The 21,200-nt window shown below is 35.4% G+C and overlaps 1 protein-coding gene across 2 annotated transcripts in view; it reads left to right on the forward strand.

Moving 5' to 3' along the window:
* Nucleotides 1–9,261: 9,261 nt before the first annotated feature.
* LOC149847083 (S-adenosyl-L-methionine-dependent methyltransferases superfamily protein) overlaps nucleotides 9,262–21,200 on the forward strand; it is a 164,680-nt gene continuing 152,741 nt past the window's right edge. The window contains exons 1-3 of one of the 2 annotated variants that reach the window (XM_089996802.1): nucleotides 9,262–9,571; nucleotides 9,732–9,810; nucleotides 10,399–10,493. In XM_089996802.1, the coding sequence (XP_089852928.1) occupies nucleotides 9,473–9,571; nucleotides 9,732–9,810; nucleotides 10,399–10,493 (273 nt within the window). In that variant the 5' untranslated portion in view covers nucleotides 9,262–9,472. The remainder of the gene's footprint in view (nucleotides 9,572–9,731; nucleotides 9,811–10,398; nucleotides 10,494–21,200) is intronic. The other variant, XM_089996803.1, reaches the window with a different exon arrangement.

Consider the following 21,200-nt stretch of genomic DNA (forward strand, 5'->3'; position numbering starts at 1 on the left):
ATATACACACAGAAATCTCCAAAATTGAGTCTAGTTTCTTCATGTAAATTTTCATTAATTTTAATGGTATTTTGATATCTGATTTTGGACAAAAACTGCAACCCTATTATACTGTGACACTTTTAGGGTTTGGTTTTTTACCAATTTTGTTTAGAGTCATATCACTCTAATGGGATATCATTTTCGATATCTGTAAAAGGATTATCTTCATCTGCATGTCTAGTTTTTTGATATAAATTTACATCCATTTCTATGAAATATTTTTATTTCTTTTGCATTTTAAGTCAGAACCTTGTCTGTTTATAATTACAAACATTATTCTGACTTAAAACCAACTTGTTGCATTCATATCTCCCTAATTGAAGATCATTTTTTAGATCTGTAAAAAAGATTTTTCTCATTAGAATGTCTAGTTTATGCATACCATATTTAAAAAAATTTCATTAAGTTTTTATTTATCATTCGGATAAAAAATAAAAAACCAGTTAAATTTTCTTTCACAGGCTTTTACAGATTTTTGATCAACTTGATCAGATGAGATCTCTCTAATGGGAAATCATTTTTTAGATCTATAAATTAAAAATATTTCATGGTTGAACTAAGCAATTTCACCCACAAATTTGGGAGGAATTGAATCAGTTTAGTTTCTAAAACTCGAAAATTACAAAAACTTGTCTATCAAAGCTTAATTTCGTGATTTCGAAATTTATTTCTTAATGTTTTAATCATATCTCAAGTTTTAAAAATGCTTTGCAAGATCTGTAAAAAGGATATGCTTTCTTGAAGAGCTAGCAATCCATGGAATCAATTTTCAAGTCAATCAGAGTTGCTTTAGGCTTCTATTCATTTGAAATACTCTGATAGGGTCGATTTACATATCTCAAATTCGAAATATATTGTCTTACTTGGACAAAAAAAATCCAAATTCGGGTTTTCCTCCAAACATTTTCTGCATTTTTCGATTTTGGGATACTTTTAAGGTTAATAGTAACCTTTAAATCAAATTTCATCAATTTCTAGAATGTTATATATATATATAATTTTTTTTCATTTTTTGGGACATAAAATGGCTAAATTATGGATTTTCTCAAATTTTCAATAATTGAGGAAAATCCATAAATGCCTACATTTAATTATAACATGTTTACTCATTTTTTAGGATTTTTTATTTTATTTTCTTTTTTCAATTATTGTAATTCAATTTAAGGGTTGTAATAATTCAATTAATGAGAAATTTACTTTATGCTTAGTTTAGAATGAATGAGCATATAGATTAGTTTTAATTTCTCACAATTAATTATTGCATATTTTTTCTTTTATTTTTAATTCACTATAAGAAAACAGGAATGGCACGTGCACCATTTAATAAAGGATAAATAAAGCAAAGTAAAGTTCGTATTTATGGTCATAGTCAGAATATGAATAATACTTAGAATTATTATTATTTATTAAAATACAATTCATTTCAAAAAATTATCATATTTCAAATACATTTTCTTCCTTTATTAGAATCTAAAATAAATATTAAATCAAAGTATATTCATGGCCATAGTCATAAATATATGAAAATTTAATCTTATTTTAATTATATAAAGGCACACATATTTATTTCATTCTTTATTAGAATTTAAATAAAGATTAAATTAGAATATGTTTGTGACCATAGTCATGAATATATTAAAGTTTTAATCTTGTTTTAATTCTATTAAAGAATGAAATTTGATTTTAATTCTAATTTCAAATAAATTCTTTTTAAATACATTCATCATTTAAGATAAAATTGCATCATTATTTTCCATTTTTAAAAGTATTCAAAACATTTTCAATTTCAAAGTATTTTCCAAGTGATTTTCAAAATTTATTTTCCATTTTGTTTTCAAAAGTAAAGTTCAAAACTATTTCAAAATTGAATTTCAATTTCAAAATTAAAATCATTTTTAAAATCCAAAATAATTTTAAATTTTGACTTCAATTTCCATTTCAATCTCAAATTTTCAAATTCAAATTCATATTTCAAATTCAAAATTTCCAATTTTTATTTCAATTTCGAAATTTGATTTAATTCTAAAATCAATTTTGAATTTTCAAACTCCAAAATGATTTCAGTTAAATTTCATTTTCCAAAATTTCATTTCATTTCTCAAATTTCAAATTTTAAGTTTTATTCAGATCCCAATTCCAAATTCAATTTTAACTTGAATCCATCATTCTGAATTTCAATTTCAATTTTCAAGATAAATTCAACGTCCGGAATAACTCTCAAATTCGATTTCGATCTTCCATTTTCAAAAGTCAAAGTAGATTCAATTCAAAAACTCAACTTTGATTTTCAAATTCTCAAAATTCAAATTAAATTCATTTTAAAAGTTCAAATTTAAATTCTTTATTCTAAATTTTAAATTCCATTTTTTATTTTAGAATTTCAAATTCAAGTCTCAATTAAATTTTCATTTCAACTTCTAAATTCAAATTCAAATTCAAATCCAATTTACAAGTTCATTTTTTAAACTCAATCTTTTAGAACTCCAAACTTCAATTCTAATTTCAAGTTTAAAGTTCAAATTCAAATTTGAAGTTTAATTCAGATTTCAAATTCATTTTCTAAGTTCAATTCTCAATTCAAAATCGATTTTAGATTTCAAAGTTCTTAACTTTGAATTCAATTTAAGAAATCTTCAATTTCAAACTTTCAATATGAGTTGATTTCAAGTTCCAACCTTTCAACTCAAAATCGATTTCTGAACTTCAAAGTTACTTCTTAAAAGGATGCTTTCAAATCCATTTCAGAATAACTTGGAAACATCCAAATTTCTGAAACATTTCCAAAAGTCGTACACATTTCTAAGTTCAAATTCATAGCACAAGCCCAATTCAATGTGCATTTAGGACTTAGAATAATTTCTGAGACAAATTTAGGCTAGTCAATGGCATAAATTTGATTCTTGGTTCAATTATCCCTGATAAAGGCACCAGAAACGGTTGAACCTGGTACTGACGAGCGAGCCCCATCTCCCCATGTACTCACGAATTTCAAAATAGAGGCAAGTTATTTCAAAATCTATTTTCAAAAGGTCAAGTCAGACCTTGCGAGAGTTTTTCTCTTTCTTCCCCTAAAAAGGAACAATAGAAAAAAAATTCAATGATCACACTTTCTTAAGAGCTTAGTCATGAAAGTCCTGAATAAACCGTCGATAATAGCTTGCAAGTTTAAGAAAACTCCTGATATCACCATATTCTTTGGTTGATCCCAGTTTAACATCACATCCACCTATTAAAATATACAAGATCCACTTATTATTATCCAACAATAAAAATAATTTTATCTTTGATTATCTTAAAATTTATTAGAAAAACTACGCACCATAGTAGGATCCACTGATATTCCATCCTTCGAAATCACATGACCCAAGAACATAACCTTTTCAAGCTAAAACTCATACTTTAAGAACTTAGCATAAAGTTGATGTTATCTGAGAGTCCTCAATAGTTAGGTGGTCTCAATGTTGCTCTATGCTTTCTAAATACACTAGGATGTCACCAACAAATACTATCATAAATGAATCCAAGTATGGCCAAATGCCTGATTTATCAAATCGAAGAATGTTGATGGTGCATTAGTGAGTCTAAAAGGCATCACTATGAACTCATAATGCCCAATACCTCATTTTGAATATCGTCTTCACGATAAAAAAATGATCCTGAGTTGATGGTACCTAGATAAAAAATCGATCTTCGAGAACAACTTTACCTTATGTAGCTGATCAAATAGGTCCTCGATATGGGGTAAGGGATATTTGTTATTGATGGTAGCTTGGTTGATCATCATGTAGTTGATGCATAACCTCATCAAACCATCCTTCTTCTTCACGAATAGTATCGGTGCTCCCCACTGGGTTGAATGAATATTTGTTTCATCAACTCCTATAACTGTTTCTTTAGCTCATCAAGCCCTATTGATAACATATGATAAGGTGTCTTGGAAATTGGTCCAGTTCAAGGCATCAAGTCGATTTCGAACTCCACTTCACGGTACGGAAGGAGTTTTGACAACTCCTTTAGAAATACGTCCAAAAACTTACAAACTATCTCTAGCTCTTTCATCAGCTAGGTAGTAGGCTCGAGCACGATCACACTAACCAGAAAGGCAATGCATCCCTTCCTTAGATGCTTCTGAGTCTTCAATGTAGAGATTACACTGTCCTTAATAAGAAGTCTAGAGATTTTGAACTCCATATTCGGATGATCTGGTCGAGACAACACAACATTTTCTTTCCGACACAAAATACTAGCATATTGTTCAAACAACCAATCCATACCTAATATGACATCATACTCGATCATATCAATTATTGAAAGTTCTATAAACATAGACTATTTTTTGTTCATAGAATAGTCATGTCTGGTTTTGTCTTTTCAATGAAGATTTAGCCATGAATTATACATAACAAATTAAATTATGGAATTTTTACTATAGATGGCTTGATATGTCAGATTCAAGTTCCCAAAATCCCAAACTTAAATTTGATTCCAGCAAAGAATTAAAAGTCCTTTAATAGAGCTATTTTCATTATTTAACAAACTATTTTTTAGAAAGTTACAGGTTCTTGACCAAACTTTCGCGAATTTTCATTTCCAAACCATGAGAAATCAACCTCCAAAATCTCATCTATAAATCATGAATATTTCTGGAGATACTTTTTTATAAAAATTTTATGTCTTCACATAATCCCCGTTAGGACATAATTCTTATGTTGGCTTATAGAGGTCATATCTCCAAAACCATGACTCATCTGAGTCTAAGATTTGAACTGAGATTACTTTAATATGTATAAAATATGCTCATAATTTAAGCAGATTTATGGGTTCACAGTTTTGGAGAACCAAATTTATTATTAAGGTTGGTCTGAATAAATTACATAGAATAACCAGCAGTTTATCATGAATCAACCAAGAACTTCATGCTTTTCAATAAAAACACCAATGACATACATCCAGCGATTTTGATCCATCAATACACATTATATTCATGCATATAAACATTTAAGCATATTGCAATTACATATGTGAAATCGGTTCTTTTGGAGAAAATCAAGTTTTCTTATGTAACTACATTGGATCTTGCATTTGATTTGTATCATGATTTTGATATTTGTGATTCTTGTATGTTGGAATGTGTACATGCATATGTATGATAAGTTTATATTGGATCAAAATCATGAAATGCATGATATCAGTGGTTTCTTTATGAAAGATATAGAATTATGTATGTATTTCTTGAAAATGCATTTTGTCCTATGATTTCTGTTTTGACAAATCTGAAAAAATTCATGGCTCTATAAAATGATGAACCCAAAAAAAATTAAATTTAAAAAAATATTTCAATCACGTGAAAACAGTTCTAAAAATTAATTTAGTTTATTTGAGGTTCGGATTGGGAGATACGACCTCTGCAAGTCACCAGAAATTTTTTGTTCTGACAGAAATTCTATAAAGGTTGCACAATTTTGCCGATTTTATTTCTCCCAAACTATTTTATGTTTATGGTTAATATTTTTATGTGTATTAAGAATACACGTTAAAAATCTTGTGCAGTGATTCATTACGATTTAGGAATTAAAAATCATAGAAGTTTGTTTCATAACCTAAAATTTCTATAACGTTGTCTATCCAAGAATAGGAATAAACTGTGGTGTGTTAATTTTAATTCTCTACTGGTATGAAGTTTAGACTTGATTTCCTTTGGAGCTTGTGTCAAACACACAAAGCTAACTATATTAAAATTTACATTATTTATTTCATCCTGTAAAATTATTGGCTGATATTTCTTCGATAAAGTTAAACCGGACACGTCTGTTCTGTGAACAAAAAATAAGTTTGAGTAAAAGATTTGTTATTCCCTGATCCAGAATGAGTTTGGACCTAGGTTTTTTCTTGTAAACAACTAACACATATGTGTATCTATAGTAAAATCTTAGATTTAAATTCATCATATTCAGGTCATTGCATAATTTACATTGACTGATAAATTCTGTTAATGTTGTTTCAAATTTGGAGCTTTTGTTTGTCATGGTCCTAAGAGAGGACCAGTTGCATAATTTACATTGACTGATAAATTCTGTTAATGTAGTTCCAAATTTGAAACTCCTGTTTGTCATGGTTCTAAGAGAGGACCAGTTGAACATGAAATGGTTCTAGAACTAAACCAAATGGATGCACTACTTGTTATGGCACAATGTGTAGTCTTAAAGATGCTATATGTTTGTACATTCAATTGTAGATGTGTTGATTCATATATTATAATTTTTTGTTACAAGACTAATGGACTGCATGTTGTATTTGCATGCTTTAGTGAATGATGATATGCAACATAATGATATGACATGCCACATGAGGTTATGACATGTAATATGATGTTATGCTATGCATCATGATGATTTATGTACTATGAGACATGATATGCATGCTTGCACAAGTGAATGCTCATGTATGAGCTTATTGTTCAAAGAACCAATTTAGTACTTTGAGAGCACATATTTGATATGTTGCATATTCTTATATATGATGTGATGTAAGATATCGAGAGACATGCATGCACATGTCGAGGAATGAATTTGTAGTTCAATGAACCAATATGGTGTCATGGGTGCACGAACAAATGCATGTGTGTGGTATATAATGATATTCTATTGTAAGGCATAGAAAACATGCATGCACACGAGATCGTGCATGTGTGAGCAAGGGGTCAATGAGAACCTATGGAGTGCTGAAAGTGCATCCAAATTATAAATGAACACATGCACACATAAATTGCTAGTTATCACATTCACAAACAATATGCTTGAATGGTTTAAAGGTACCTATGCATACTGAATGTGTTATGAACTTATTGAACTAATCAACTGTGTAACTACCATGATGGGTAGTATGATGCTCATGCTTGAAGGGTAATATGTAAAGTTACCCTGAAGGGGTACTTGGGTTGTTGAGATATTGAGTGCTAAAGGATATGCAACACATATGATGAATGCAATTACCCACATAATAACGAGAACTAATAACTCATTTAGACTAATTTAGAACATCATGTGTTATTTGAGAGCCACGACGTCTTACTTGGGTCTCCAGTCCTCAGAGTTAGGGAAACAATGACTACCATTGTATCATAGGTGGTAAGTTCATATCTTCTGCATAAGTATTAGGGTGCATCTGATTTGTTGCCGCTAATGGAGGGTTTTCTCTCTCGGTTAAAGAACACCTTAGCGGAGTCGATTCAGCAAGTTATTCAAAGAATTAAAATATATAGCATAATAAACACCAGAGTGATCTCTTCTGTCTTAATGACTTAACTTGTGCATGCTCGCAGAGAAATAAAAGCTTTAAACTTGATCACATTTATTCTTTGAAAATATTTGTACAAAATATACCCTAATAATTCAAATGCACAATTATAAAATTATTCTTGTTTTGTGGCATGTTGTTTAAAAGTACTCGTTATATATGTTCAAATGATTGCCCTTGTGATTTAATTGTTGCTGCTTAGTTTTCGTATATTCATGCATAGTTATAGCGTTTTCTATTAAGACTCGTTGAAGTCTAACCCCCTATATTACCATATTCAAGTAATGAGTATGAAGCTTGAGTGATAGCGTGATACTGCAGACGGTGTCAGTGTCCATTTCTTAGATCTTGCATTGTTGGGAACAATTTATGAATTATTTAAACATGCACTTAATTTGATTATGTTTCTCAATTAATTTAATTAAATTCATGAATGCTATTACTTAATTGCTATTCAGATATATGATTCCTGATTGAGAACCAAGTTATGAGTTGGAGTTGGACCCAAGTCCAATACAAGAAATAGATCTAGACTCATGTTTAGTTATCATATATGTAAGCAACCTAACATTTATAACAAAAAACAAATAATAATTTTTTCCTGTGTTTTTGGTATTTTATTTGATAAAGGGTTCTTATCCTTGGATGCCTCTTTGTCGACCTGAGTTTTAGTGAGCTAAAATACACTTGCGTTTGCACTCAAGTGAGCCACTTAGAGCTTAGCCTAAATAGAACAATGTCATAGATAAGGCTTTGCATAAATTTTTTGTATTTTCGGGTTAATAAATTTTGGGGCGTTGCTCATGCAAAACGTAAAATGGTTTTAAAAAAGGCATACATTTGCCAATTTGGATATGGTGTAGATTTAAAAAATTAAGGGGCATTCTAAAAAATGTGTCATTTTTGCTATACAATGTCATCATTTTCTGAATAAGAAACAACTTTATGGGAAAGGGTTGCGTGTTCGAATTCATGTAAATGGATGCCCATTTTCATTTTTTAACATGTGCCAATAAGTAAACAAAAATGTCCACTGAATACCTAATTGATGGGAAATGGAAACCTGACCACAGGAAAACTTACCAAACCTACCAGCTAAGAAATATTTTATCAGTTTTTTGGTATTTTTTTTCAAAATTATGACCTTACAGATGTGTTCGCCATGATTGATTTACTAGAAATTAACACTTGGATCATGCATTTTGGATGAAAAATGGTAATTTGGAGCCTCAAAAATTTATAAAAAAATCGCGTTGATTTTTGAAACCTTATAAAAACCTATCCATGCATTGATAGATTTCTATAAAAACAAGCACATCTGTAAGGTCATAATTTTAAAAAAAATACCAAAAGTTGTTTCTTGATCAAATGCTCCAAGAACTGATTTCTATAAAAACATTCATATATGTAATGTCAGAATTTTGAAAAAAATACCAAAGAAAATCCGATAAAACGTTTCTTGTGGGTAAGTTTGGTAGGTTTTTTAGTGGGTAAGTTTTCATTCCCCCTAATTGATTATGTGCTTATGACTTGGTTTTCCCTTTGTGACAATGCCTTCAGTTGCAGTTTCAGGGGTGTAAACAGGTCGGACTCAGGTTGAATCTCAGCATTACCGACTTTGCCCCGTTTGTTCTCATATTCGGATTCAAAATCGGATGAAATTAAATAAAATGGAATCCGAATCCTACTGGATTAAAACCTTATATTTACACTTAATTGGATTTCGGTTTTAGACAGATTCAGGTCTTAGTCAGATTTGGGTTCGAGATTGAATGCAATACTCGATACCAGACCTGAATCCAATTATTAATCGGATCCGAATATAACTACCGAATCTGACTAATCGGGTCGGATGTCGAGTTACATCCGACCCGTTAACACTGTGTGGAGTTAATTAAATGTTACTTTCTCTCCCAAGGACGACGGGAGGTCATCCGGTAAAAGAGAAGAAAGAAGGAGAGGGTGGTGCTTTAGTTGGGGTTTGTGAAGCCGATAGAGGTTTTTCTGTCAACAGTTTTCAGGCTACAGGGGAAGACGCTGCAACAAGAAAGGGGGCTTGAGGGCGTGGGGAGGGGCGTTGGATCACATATTCACACAACACCCGCTTGCAGTTTGCTGTGAATAGGTATGAAAAATGGGAGGCTTTGTTTGCCGAACCGATTCCGCACATAACCGTCTTTACGACTTCGCTAAAGCAGCTCTCATTAACATATTCGTCTCTCCCTACGCTACGGTACTCTCTCTCTCTCTCTCTCTGTGCTCCCCTTACAAGACGGCTTATTGATGCAGTTGCTTTTCTGGAGCAACTGCCCGTCGCTTTTCTGGAGTAACTATGGTCTTATCGTCGGGATCGCGCTTTCTTACCGGATTTTGTCGGTCTGCTTTGTATGCAGGTCTGTGATTTGTATTGTGGTGGTGGAATGGACGCGGATAAGTGGAATGAAGCTCAAATTGGCCACTATATTGGAATAGGTAACACCTTATGATTGATTACTATCTATCTGTGGATTCTCGAATGTAAGACTAAAAATTGGAAGCTTTTCCATCTCTAAGTTAAACTCACAAGGGTATCTTCTGCCTGCTGCAGAACATAGATACCTGTTTATGATTGCTTACCTAAACATGCAGTTCTCTTGTTTCGTCTTACAACTAGTAGATTCAATCCCATCCAGGCCTTCACTAAATTGCACTCTGTTAAGAAACCGAAAATAAAGGAGCCCTGTTTTATATGTTTACATTTGAGCTCCCATGCTTCTTGATCCTGATTTTTTTCCTTTTATATCTTGCTTTCTTCAAAAATGCGCTTCGGAATACAAACTGCTGCTATCCTGGTATTTGTTTTAGCCTTTACATATCATGGATCTTCGTCAGCATTAGACAACCTATAAAATGTTGCTTTCTTCTTTCCGTCCTTTTTTTCTTCACTTAAATTTGTGGTTGCAACTGTCCATTCTCATTTCCACAATCATCCTGACATGGTGGATATTACCTGTCTGAATTCGTTATCTTATCCTCATCGAGATCTCATGAAGCCCTATTGCTACTTTCTCATCCGTGCAGATGCCTCATCATCAGGTATCAGTGAAGCAAGTGAGGTGTGGGAAAGCCAGCGGAAACCGTACACTGCAGATTTTTGTAAACTGGATCCTTGTTTGGTTTGTTTTCATCACTCATGCGTGGATCCTAAATTGTCTATCTAGTGATTGATTATATCATTTGCAGTCGTAGCTTTCCACCCTTTAAGTTTCATTGCTATGGTTCAAACCACTTTGTATGACATGATAATGACAAGCCTTATCTTCCTTGATCTTATTATTCTTTAATTATGATTTCATGTCTTTTCGTCTTTTCCTTTGAAAACAAGTACAATGGAACAATAATCTTTGTAGATAGGCTATCCTTTTTTTTTGGCAGCAAAACTTTTAGGAACATATAACAGCCCGCAGTGAGTTCCGAATTGTCTATACCATTGTTGGCATGATTCTGTTACTATCTGTAGGTCATTCTGGATTTTTTTTTTCTAAAACCATTTACTCTGACCGAAGGTTTAGCAGCTATTTTTAGGACACATTGCTGGGTAGCTTCAACTAGATATCTTTCATAATCTATATGTCCATACAAACACAAATCACTTTGTTGGTGGAAGTATCATTTGCCTTTGGCACTGTCTCAGATAGGGTATGACCGTATGATTATGCATAATATAGTGAAAACTATGTACTTGATTGTTTACACATAGTTGGTTGCTGGAAAACCAACCTGTTGGAAGTTGAAGTTGCTAAGGTAGATGTCTGTTTTGCAACTTGACATGAGGACAAAACATTTTGAATTCTGTTTCAAAGGGAAAAGAAGAGAAATGAAGAGGCAGAAAGAAAACACACAACTTACAGATGGTTCATTATACTTGAAAAAGTTGCATTAGCTGGTGCAAACAAAGTGTCCATTTTTCCTTGGTGTCTGAGCATATTGCTGCCTTTATAGTTCATTTAATGCACTTAAGTGCTGAGCTGGCTATCCTTTTCTTTTCCTTTCCCACCATTAATAAAACAAACATCAAATCATCATGGTGGGAAAGTGCCATGCTGACACAATTGGGCCTCCATTTTTCCCACCACCTATGATGCGTTTCGGTGGGCCTAAGTTCATATTTTAGGGTTTAGGTGGGCTTGGGTTAGTTTCGGTTAAGTCAAGGTCAAGTTTATGGAACAAGTTTGGGTATGGTTCTAGCAGGGTTTAAAGAAAATTCGTGGTTTCCTAAAATACAACACAATAAATGTTGATAAATTAAGAGGTGGCTTAGGACACATCAGAGAAGCTTGGGTTAAAATTTTAGGTTTAGGTGATTCAAGGTTGAAGAGATAAAATTCTGAAAAGTTCTAGGTTTACCCGGGAACTGAATTCTGTTCAGTTTTTGACAGACCCTGAGAGAGTGAGTAATTTCTCTCAGAATAAAAATCAGAAAAATGACAGAAAATAGGGTTAGGCTACGCATGAACTAGAGAGGGTCCGGTTAAAATTTGAGATTCTGGGTCAGTTTGGTTTGATTTGTAAATTAAAAATAGGCAAAGTCATGACATAAGTTTGGATCAGGTTTGTTTTTAAACTGGGTTTTAGACATAACAAGTTTTGGTGTTAGATTTAATTCTCTTAAACGAGAAAAAATTTGGATCTGAGATTTGGTGGGTTGGTTAAGGACACATAGGGGTGTCTGGGGTTAATTTTGTAGGTTTGAACTAGGTGGGGTTTGGGAGAATCATTATTTCTAAGGAGGGTTAATTTCTGAAAATCACAACAACAGAATTTTATTTTCAGTTTTGGGTTTAAGAGATGTTTAGGCTTAAAGGGGGGTTCAGGAAATGGGTTTTAAGGACTTACACGTTTTAGGGATAGTGTCCTAAGGTTGGGAAGATGTTTGGTTTGTCCGGGCAAGCTCAGGAATTGCATTTAGTGCAGGGTTGGTCTACGTTCACCGAAGGGTTGATGCAGTCCACACGAACACTATATTGAATTGGTTCTACGTAGTACTTAGGCAATTCCAGATCTTTGAAAGATCAGAACCACCTTAATAACCAAGAGATGAGCCCAATATAGAGTGAACGAGTCAAGGGGGTAGGGACTCTAGGGGTAATGAAGGAGGGAAGAGGGCCTAGGGGCCAAGGGGTAGAAGAGAGAGAAAGAGAAATGTCCCACTATAGGGGGCCCAATTTATTAAGAGAGAGTGTTAGGCAAACTTGATTCTATTTCTTCATATCCTCAACTACATAAATGAGTTTCTTTTTTATAGGCCAAGGGAAACCCAATAAAAGCATTATAATATCCCAAGCAAAAACTCAAATAACAAAGTAAGAATTAAAACAAAATCCCTACTTTAGACAAAACCTACTCCAACTTAGGAAAACACCTCCCCAAGACTTAAAGATAGCCCAACTAACAAGGGCCATTTGGAATACCAAAGAGGAGGGCCCAAGGAGGTCTACACAACTTCCTTAGAGGTGCTTGAATGCCCTTGGGGAGTGTGCATAGGGGAGGAGGCCAACACGCCATACTTGGAGGCTTCTAGAGGAGGCACCCCATGTGGGCCCTACTTGCATTCAATGCACCCCATAAGGGGGCATCCCAGGGTGGGTCCCATTTGTCTGGTTGAGGTGGCTGCATTGATGAGGTGACTGCATGGATGATGCGGCAACACTTGGCATATGTCCCACTTGGTTGAGGTGGCTTGCATCATTTGGAGCATGGATAGTGGATCCTGTTCGGCCAACAGGAGATCCGTTTGCACTTTCTGGACCTTATTTGCTGAATCTGGGTCTGCAGATCACATCATCCTACCACTTTTTATATGTAAATCCTTACATACATATCCCATTCCTAATGAAAGTTGTCTCATGGGAAGGCTGAGCTGGCAGGATTTTTTTAAAAATCCGTGCACCTTCCCATGAAAGGCCTTGCCCTTTCATGGGAATGAAACAAACGGACTCTTAGGGAGTGGTTGTGATTTGTATTGTATTGTCTCATGCTTTGTATTCCTGGTGTGTTTAAAAACCCTTTGTAAAATTCTATTTTCAGGTTTGTAGTATAAATAAATGTACAACTACCGTGCTAACAACTGTGCAAATTCTTATCTTAGGGCGTGGCATTGGGCATTCCATTTGAGGTTTCATATTTTTGTCGCTTCAGGAAAGAATAAGAAAGATGAACTTTTGATAGGATATTATATAGAATTATCATCTCCATCCTAGGTCAGAGTGATAGAATCATGTCTTGAGAAGGTCATTTAGTAGTTGGTTCCGGTTAGATGCTTCTCTGTGCTTCAAGATGGTGAGGACTGTGAGATTTCTCCAGAACCTGCGAACGAGAAGTTAAGAGAGGGAAAAGGTGGAGGCTGCAATGAGTCACGATTTCTCAACAACAGAAATTGTGACCTATTTCATTAATAAATAGGCAAAAGCCCTAATACATAGCCTTTACAATAACCCTGATAAGCTGGGGTTATTTACAAGTATACCATTATGCTATATACAAGTAGTTTGGATCCGGATCCGGATCCAAACTGTAAATACAAAACTGTCTAATAGTCTCCCTCAAGTTGTGCATGATTTTGAATCATGGAAAACTTGCTCTTTAGAAACCAAAAACGGCACTTTGTGAGTCCTTTAGTAAACAAATCAGCCACTTGGTCTTCTGTTTTAATATAATGGGGCTCAATCTCTTTTTCTTCAATCTTCTGCCTGATAAAATACTGATCAATCTCAATGTGCTTGGTCTTGCTGTGATGAATGGGATTAAGAGATATTTGAATAGCACTTTGGTTATCACAAAAGAGAGAGCAACTAGCAATCGGCTCTTTGAGCTCTGTTAACAAATGTCTAGTCCATGTTACTTCTGCCGTAGAAGCAGCCATCGCCCTGTATTCTGCTTCTGTGCTAGATCTAGCCACTGCCTTCTGTTTTCTACTACTCCAGGAAACAAGATTGGCACCAATGAAAACCCCATACCCTGAAACTGACTTTCGATCATCAGGATCTCCTGCCCAGTCTGCATCTGAATAAGCAATTATGTCATGAGCAATATTCATGGATCTGCTTTTGGTGTACAAAAGTCCATCTCCAACAGTACTCTTCAAGTATCTCAGTATCCTCTTTACTGCATCCATGTGTCCCATCCTTGGCTCATGCATGAATTGAGAAACTTGATTGACTGAATATGTAATATCGGGCCTGGTAAAAGTAAGATATTGAAGCATTCCCACTAGACTCCGATATTTGGTGGGATCATGATACAAGTCTCCGTTTTGCACACTTAGTTTCTGGTTAAGCACACTAGGAGTAGCAAGAGGCTTGCAATCTTTCATTCCACCCTTTTCTAACAGATCCAGGGTGTATTTATGTTGGGTCAAAGTAAGTTTATTTCCTTGACTATCCACTTCTACTCCAAGAAAGTACCGAAGGTTTCCAAGGTCCTTCATTTTGAACCTTTGACTCAGAAGGTCTTTAGTTTCTTGAACATGGTTCTCACTACTTCCTGTAATAATTATATCATCAACATATATTAACAAGAAGGTAGTAAACTCCTTACCTCGAAGAATAAAGAGGGAGTGATCCAATTGCGATCGATAGAAAACATGTTTTTGAATTTCTAGAGAGAAACTATCAAACCAAGATCGAGATGCTTGTTTCAGTCCATAGAGAGCTCGATTTAATTTGCATACATATTCCTTTGAATCTACTTCTGTATAGCCTGGCGGTTGTTCCATGTATACTTCTTCCTTCAAATCGCCATGAAGAAAGGCATTCTTCACATCTAGCTGACTTATTTTCCAACCATAATCGACAGCTAATGAAAGAACAATGCGAATTGTACCCATTTTCACAACTGGACTAAATGTTTCATCATAGTCTTGTCCAAACTCTTGAGTGAATCCCTTGGCTACGAGACGAGCTTTGTATCGTTCAACACTTCCATTCGGTTTGTATTTGATCTTTTAGACCCATCGTGAGCCAACAACATTTCTATCTGGAGGTCGAGGAACGACAGTCCATGTTTGACACTGGTACAAAGCTTCCATCTCTTCATTCATGGCTTGAATCCATTTTTTGGAATTAATGGCTTGATGAAAATGTCTAGGCTCAGTCTCTTTCTCAATCTGTGACAAAAATAACTGAAAATCCATGGTGAAATTCTCATAACTGACCCACCTTTCAATAGGATGCCGAGCTCTTTCAGATCGTCTGATCGGAATAGCTACTGTATTAGAAATTGAAGAAGTAATGTCATTGGATGGATCAAGCATAGGATCTTCTTGTTCAATATCGTCCGCAGTCAAGAGTGAGTCCCTTTCTCTTCTCCTATAAACTTGCCCAGCAAACTTGTTAATCTCTGGAGGATGTTCTATTTCAAGTTCCTGTATGCCATTGTATCCATCTTGAGAGGATGTTCTTTGAGCACAGGAGGAAGGACACTCATCATTGGTTGCAGGAAAGAGCTCTGCACTGAGCCATGGATCATAAAATAGAGTATTCATATTGGTTTGGGCAGAAGCATATTCTCCATCTCCAAAATCATTCTCATCAAAAACTACATTCCTAGATATCTTAATTCGTCTATTGTCAGGATCATAACACCTGTACCCTTTGTGGTGATCTGCATATCCGACAAATCTACACTTGGATGCCTTAACCTGAAACTTGTTTCGCAGAGAAGAGTCAATATGAACATAACACGTGCAACCAAAATTTTTTAGTTCATCATAATCAGGATGCTTCCCAAATAGGACAAAAAAAGGTGATTTATCTTCTAAAAGCTTCATGGGCAGACGATTAATAATGTAAACAGCAGAGTGAAAAGCCTCTGTCCAGAGTCCTATGGGAGTATGACTTCCGTGCATCATGCTCATAGCGCTTTCCACAATGTGACGGTGTTTCCGTTCTGCAATTCCATTCTGTTGGGGTGTATGCGGGCAAGATACTCTACGATTTATCCCATTATCTTGGAGATAATTGATAAAATCCCTGGATGAGTATTCCCCCCACCATCACATTGGAAATGTAGAATATTAAAAGAAAACTGAGTTTTGACAAATGTATGGAAACAACGAAAAATAGAGAAAACTTCCGATTTATTCTTCATGAAATATATCCAAGTGAAGCGAGAGAAATTATCAATAAAAGTAACATAATATTTACTGCCAGAATTAGAAGGATTAGGAGCCGGTCCCCATACATCGGAACAGACGATTTCAAAAGGCCTTGAAGCTCTCTCATTTATTGAATGAAAAGGATGAACATGACTCTTACACATTTGACAACTTGAACACATTTTATTATCTGGTCTAGGAATCAGGCCAGACTCAGGAATAAGACCATCAGATACGAGTCGCTCAACGAAGACTCGACCACAATGACCAAGACGCAAATGCCAAAAATCAGGCTTATTACATTTATTTGAAGATTGCAAATTGAACACATGAATATGCTTGGACGACATGGACTGAGGAGATGACTTCAAGGTAGGTCGAACACAAGTAGAAGGGTCCTCCTGGAAGACATACATATTTCCCCGGCGTTCCCCTCTAGCGAATGTCTTCTTCGTTTGTAGATCCTTGACATAAACAAAAGACAGAGTAAATTCAACAGAAGAATTGGTATGATCAACAAGCTTAGAAACAGAAACAATATTTTTTGTAATATTTGGGGCATGAAGAACATTGGAAAGATGAAGTGGGGATTTAGGCAAGGGGATAGAAACATTTCCAATGTGGGTGATGGGGTGGTGTGACCCGTCTCCAGTGACGATGTTACTTTTTCCAAAATAAGGAGTTAAAGTAGAGAATTTACCCGCATTACCTGTGACATGAGTAGCTGCCCCCGAATCAATGTACCAGACGCCTTTATCATCGCGTTTCAGATCAAGTTCAGACAATGCAGCCAAAAGAAGCTCTTTCACATCGCCACCAAACTTTGAAGGGTTCTCCTTTCGTCCTGACGAACTCTCACCCTTTTGGAACTTTCCTTTGTTCTGTGGATTGTGCCAACAGTTGGCTTTGACGTGACCTCGCTTGTTACAGAGGTAACAGGTGGGCACGTTTTTCAGATTATAAGGAGAGGCATTCGGAGTGGGTAGTAACCCACGCCCCCCTGGGGTACCTCGTCCTCGTCCTCTGCCTGCACCAAAATGACTATCACCGCGTCCCTGGCCAAAGGAAACACTAGTAGCAAGAACCTGGCCACCAGTGTCATGTGACATCCCCTTTAAGGTCATCTCATATTGAAGGAGTTTCGCTTGCAAGTCTTCAAACGATGGTAAGCTGGGTAGACATAACAATGAGGTCGAAAGAACATGGAATTCCGATCCTAATCCATTCAAGGCTTGCCTGACTTTATCTTTGTCTGTAACTTCATATCCGACAACAGCCAGTTGATCGCTTATGTTCTTGACCTTGTTCAAGTATTCCATGACAGACATGGAACCCTTAGCGAGGAGTTGAAATTCACGCTGAAGAAAGGAAATCCTAGGCTCTGAAATCTGAGAATATGTCTTCACTAGCCGGTCCCATAATTCTTTTGCTGAGCACTCATCTGGAATTCCCACCAATACTTCTTGAGAGATAGTGGAGATAAGGAAAGCAACTGCAGCTTGATCACGCTTCATCCAATTTTCATATTGGGGATTTGGTATTCGTTGTATAGGATCAGCCTCGTTTCCATCCTTAGTTTCTTGTATGACAAATTCTGGAGGGGCTGAAATTGATCCATTTAAATGTCCAGAAAGACCTTGACTTTTAATGAATGGAAGAATTTGTCTTTTCTAGATCAAGAAATTGGAATTGGTAAGTTTTTCAGAAATGAGTTGGCCAAGAAAGTTGGATGAGAGAAAAGTTTGAGAAGAAGAAGAATCAATGACTTAGTGTGCAATCAGTATATAAATGCAACAACCTTTTTTTTTTTTTTTTTAGAGCTGAGAATTCAGCGTGAATCTGATAATCAGAACTGATACCCGAATTATCAGATCTAATCTGATTTGATAAAGGAAGCTAAGACTTCTTCTTTAAAAATTGCACACAGCAAAAGGAATATCGCTGATGTACAGAGGTATCAGCAGCCGATAAAACTCAAATAGATATCGTGAAATCAAAGAAATTGGCTGATTTGGTACAAATCCAAAGAAGCAAATCCAAATCGAGAGATCTACCGATTCGATGAACAAAGATATCGTGAAAATGGATTTTGGCCCAAACCCAAAACAGTTTCAGCAATCAAACTGTTTCAGCAATCAAATAGAGGAATAGATCGAAGGAAGAAACCCAAAACAATTTCAGCAATCAAACTGAATGTAAAGAGATGTGAAGATGGAGGAACAGATTGAAGGAAGAAACCCAAAACAGTTTCAGCAATCAAACTGGATGTAAAGAGATGTGAAGATGGAGGAATAGATAGAAGGGAGAAGTACGAACAGAAAAAGTACTTGGGGCTGGGTCTCGTAGTCCAGTAGAGAAGAAGAATGAACAGATTGGAGGAAGGAGATCTGAAGATGGCAGCTGGGGCTGAGGCTCGTATTCCAATAGAGAAGGGAAGATCTCGTATGGACGTACCTGTGTAGAAGAATTCCAGCCCTTGGATCAGACTTGCTCTGATACCATGTGAGATTTCTCCAGAACCTGCGAACGAGAAGTTAAGAGAGGGAAAAGGTGGAGGCTGCAATGAGTCACGATTTCTCAACAACAGAAATCGTGACCTATTTCATTAATAAATAGGCAAAAGCCCTAATACATAGCCTTTACAATAACCCTGATAAGCTGGGGTTATTTACAAGTATACCATTATGCTATATACAAGTAGTTTGGATCCGGATCCGGATCCAAACTGTAAATACAAAACTGTCTAATAGTCTAATACATGAGGCAGGATGCCTCGTTCAAGGTTGTTTTAGATGCTATGGGCTGTTGCAATTTCCAAACCTCTACTGATAACTGATTTTATTAGGAAGTGAGTTCTGGTCCTTCATCGTTCCATTGCCTAATAGCCCAGTTTTTAACATGGAGATCTCCTCCCTAGTGGCTTTGTTGTCCTTTATTGCAGGAGAGCATGATCAGGCTATCCCTCAAGCTGAAGTTTTTGTGATTGGTTAACTATGGCGAATGCTGCAACATTTTAGGAAGCATACTTCCAGAACTGGTAGATCAACAAATTTCCTTTCGCACAGATTTGGGGAGTCAGGAGAAGCTTGCAATTACTTTTTTGTGTTGCTTGCCTCCGCTATTAGAGTAAGAAACGGGGCTCCTTCATCATCCATGATTTCCAAAGAACTCATTATATGGGATTTGCTTTGATTCTGTTGTCCTTAATTAGACTAACTGAATCTGGATGCTTCTTCATGGGTGGATATTCATTGTGAATTCAATGACAATGGAGGAAATTTACAGGCACAGAGTTCTCATCCTGAAACATGCATGCCAGTGATGATGACCTTACTATTGTTTTAGACACTGGAATAATGCTGAGAGTGCCTTAGGCTGGTACCTAATTTGAGAGCTAGGGTAAAACGAAAAGGAACAGTAAACAGGTGAATACCTTTATGTTATCAGGTTGCCCTCTTTCTCTATATATTGAAGATGATACAGCGGTTATAAATGTTGAGAAGACAAAATTGTGGACAAAAGTGTCCCTGAGCAAAACCGATAAATACAACTTATAAAAAGAATGACAAAAAACGAAACCACCTATGAGTGCTTATTACATAGAGGGACAAATACTTATGTATAAAATATTTACATATTTACACTCTCCCCTCAAACTCATGGTTCGATAATTGAGTTTTTTAAGTGAAAAATGTAATCTTGTTGAAGAGAGAAACTTAATGAAGAAATGTGCTAAGTGAAACTTTCATGAAACATATGGCAAGGAGATGACACCTCTCATATATGTTTCTCTAACATATTGTCAAACCATTTTGATGTGATTCATGCGTTAATGAAAAGTATGAGTGCTTGCTATATATATTGCACTTTTGTTGTCGGAAAACAATGGAGAAGACTAAGACAAAGTGGCTTTCATATCTTAATGACACGCCTAACCTATATTAATTTAGTTGTAGTGGCAGCCATACATTGGTATTTGGCTTCAATTAACGACAATGATACTTTTTGTTGTTTCTTTCATCTTCATGACTCATTATGTGAAGTACTGCACTCGTATGAATGGTGGTTGGTGCTTGTTGATATTCATTAACCACTTGAATGGCATGTGTAATATCTGGACGAATGATGGTCAAGTGAGAGCTCCAACAAATTGGCAAAAAGGTGTAGGATTTTCTAGCAAAATTCCTTCTGTCTTTTCACTTTTGCCTTCAAGACCTCTAGTTTTTCTAGGTGGTTATCATCAGTTATGCCAGATTTAGAAATGATATTCACAACAAATTCCATTTGTTAGAGAGAAGAACTCGAGGTGAGTCAGCAACCTCCGTAGCCAACAAATATCGAAGAAAACACAAAACTGTCATCTCAAACAATATTTGAAGTTGTTTTTTTATATCATTGGCTATGTAGTCAAACGCCCTGACTAGGCACCGGCTAGTCCGCCTAGTTGGTCAAGGCTAAGTAAAATGCCTAGGCTTTGCAATTCCTAGGTGGGTACCAATTTTTGCCGACTAGGCACTGACCAAGGCTCCTAGTCGGCGACTAAGTTGCCTCCGCCTAGACACAAGGGCAGTTTAGTTATTTATTATTCATATATACATTGTTATTTTTGTATATATATAATTATATGTATGTGCATGTGTTTTGTGTGATTTGTTATGTGAAATCATGAAAACATGTTTACTTATTATATTTATGTGTGTGTGCTACTTTGCTTTTGGGATTTTTTCTG

The sequence above is a fragment of the Nuphar pumila genome, chromosome 2, assembly GCF_984573655.1.
Source record: "Nuphar pumila chromosome 2, dmNupPumi1.hap1.1, whole genome shotgun sequence".
NCBI lineage: Eukaryota > Viridiplantae > Streptophyta > Magnoliopsida > Nymphaeales > Nymphaeaceae > Nuphar > Nuphar pumila.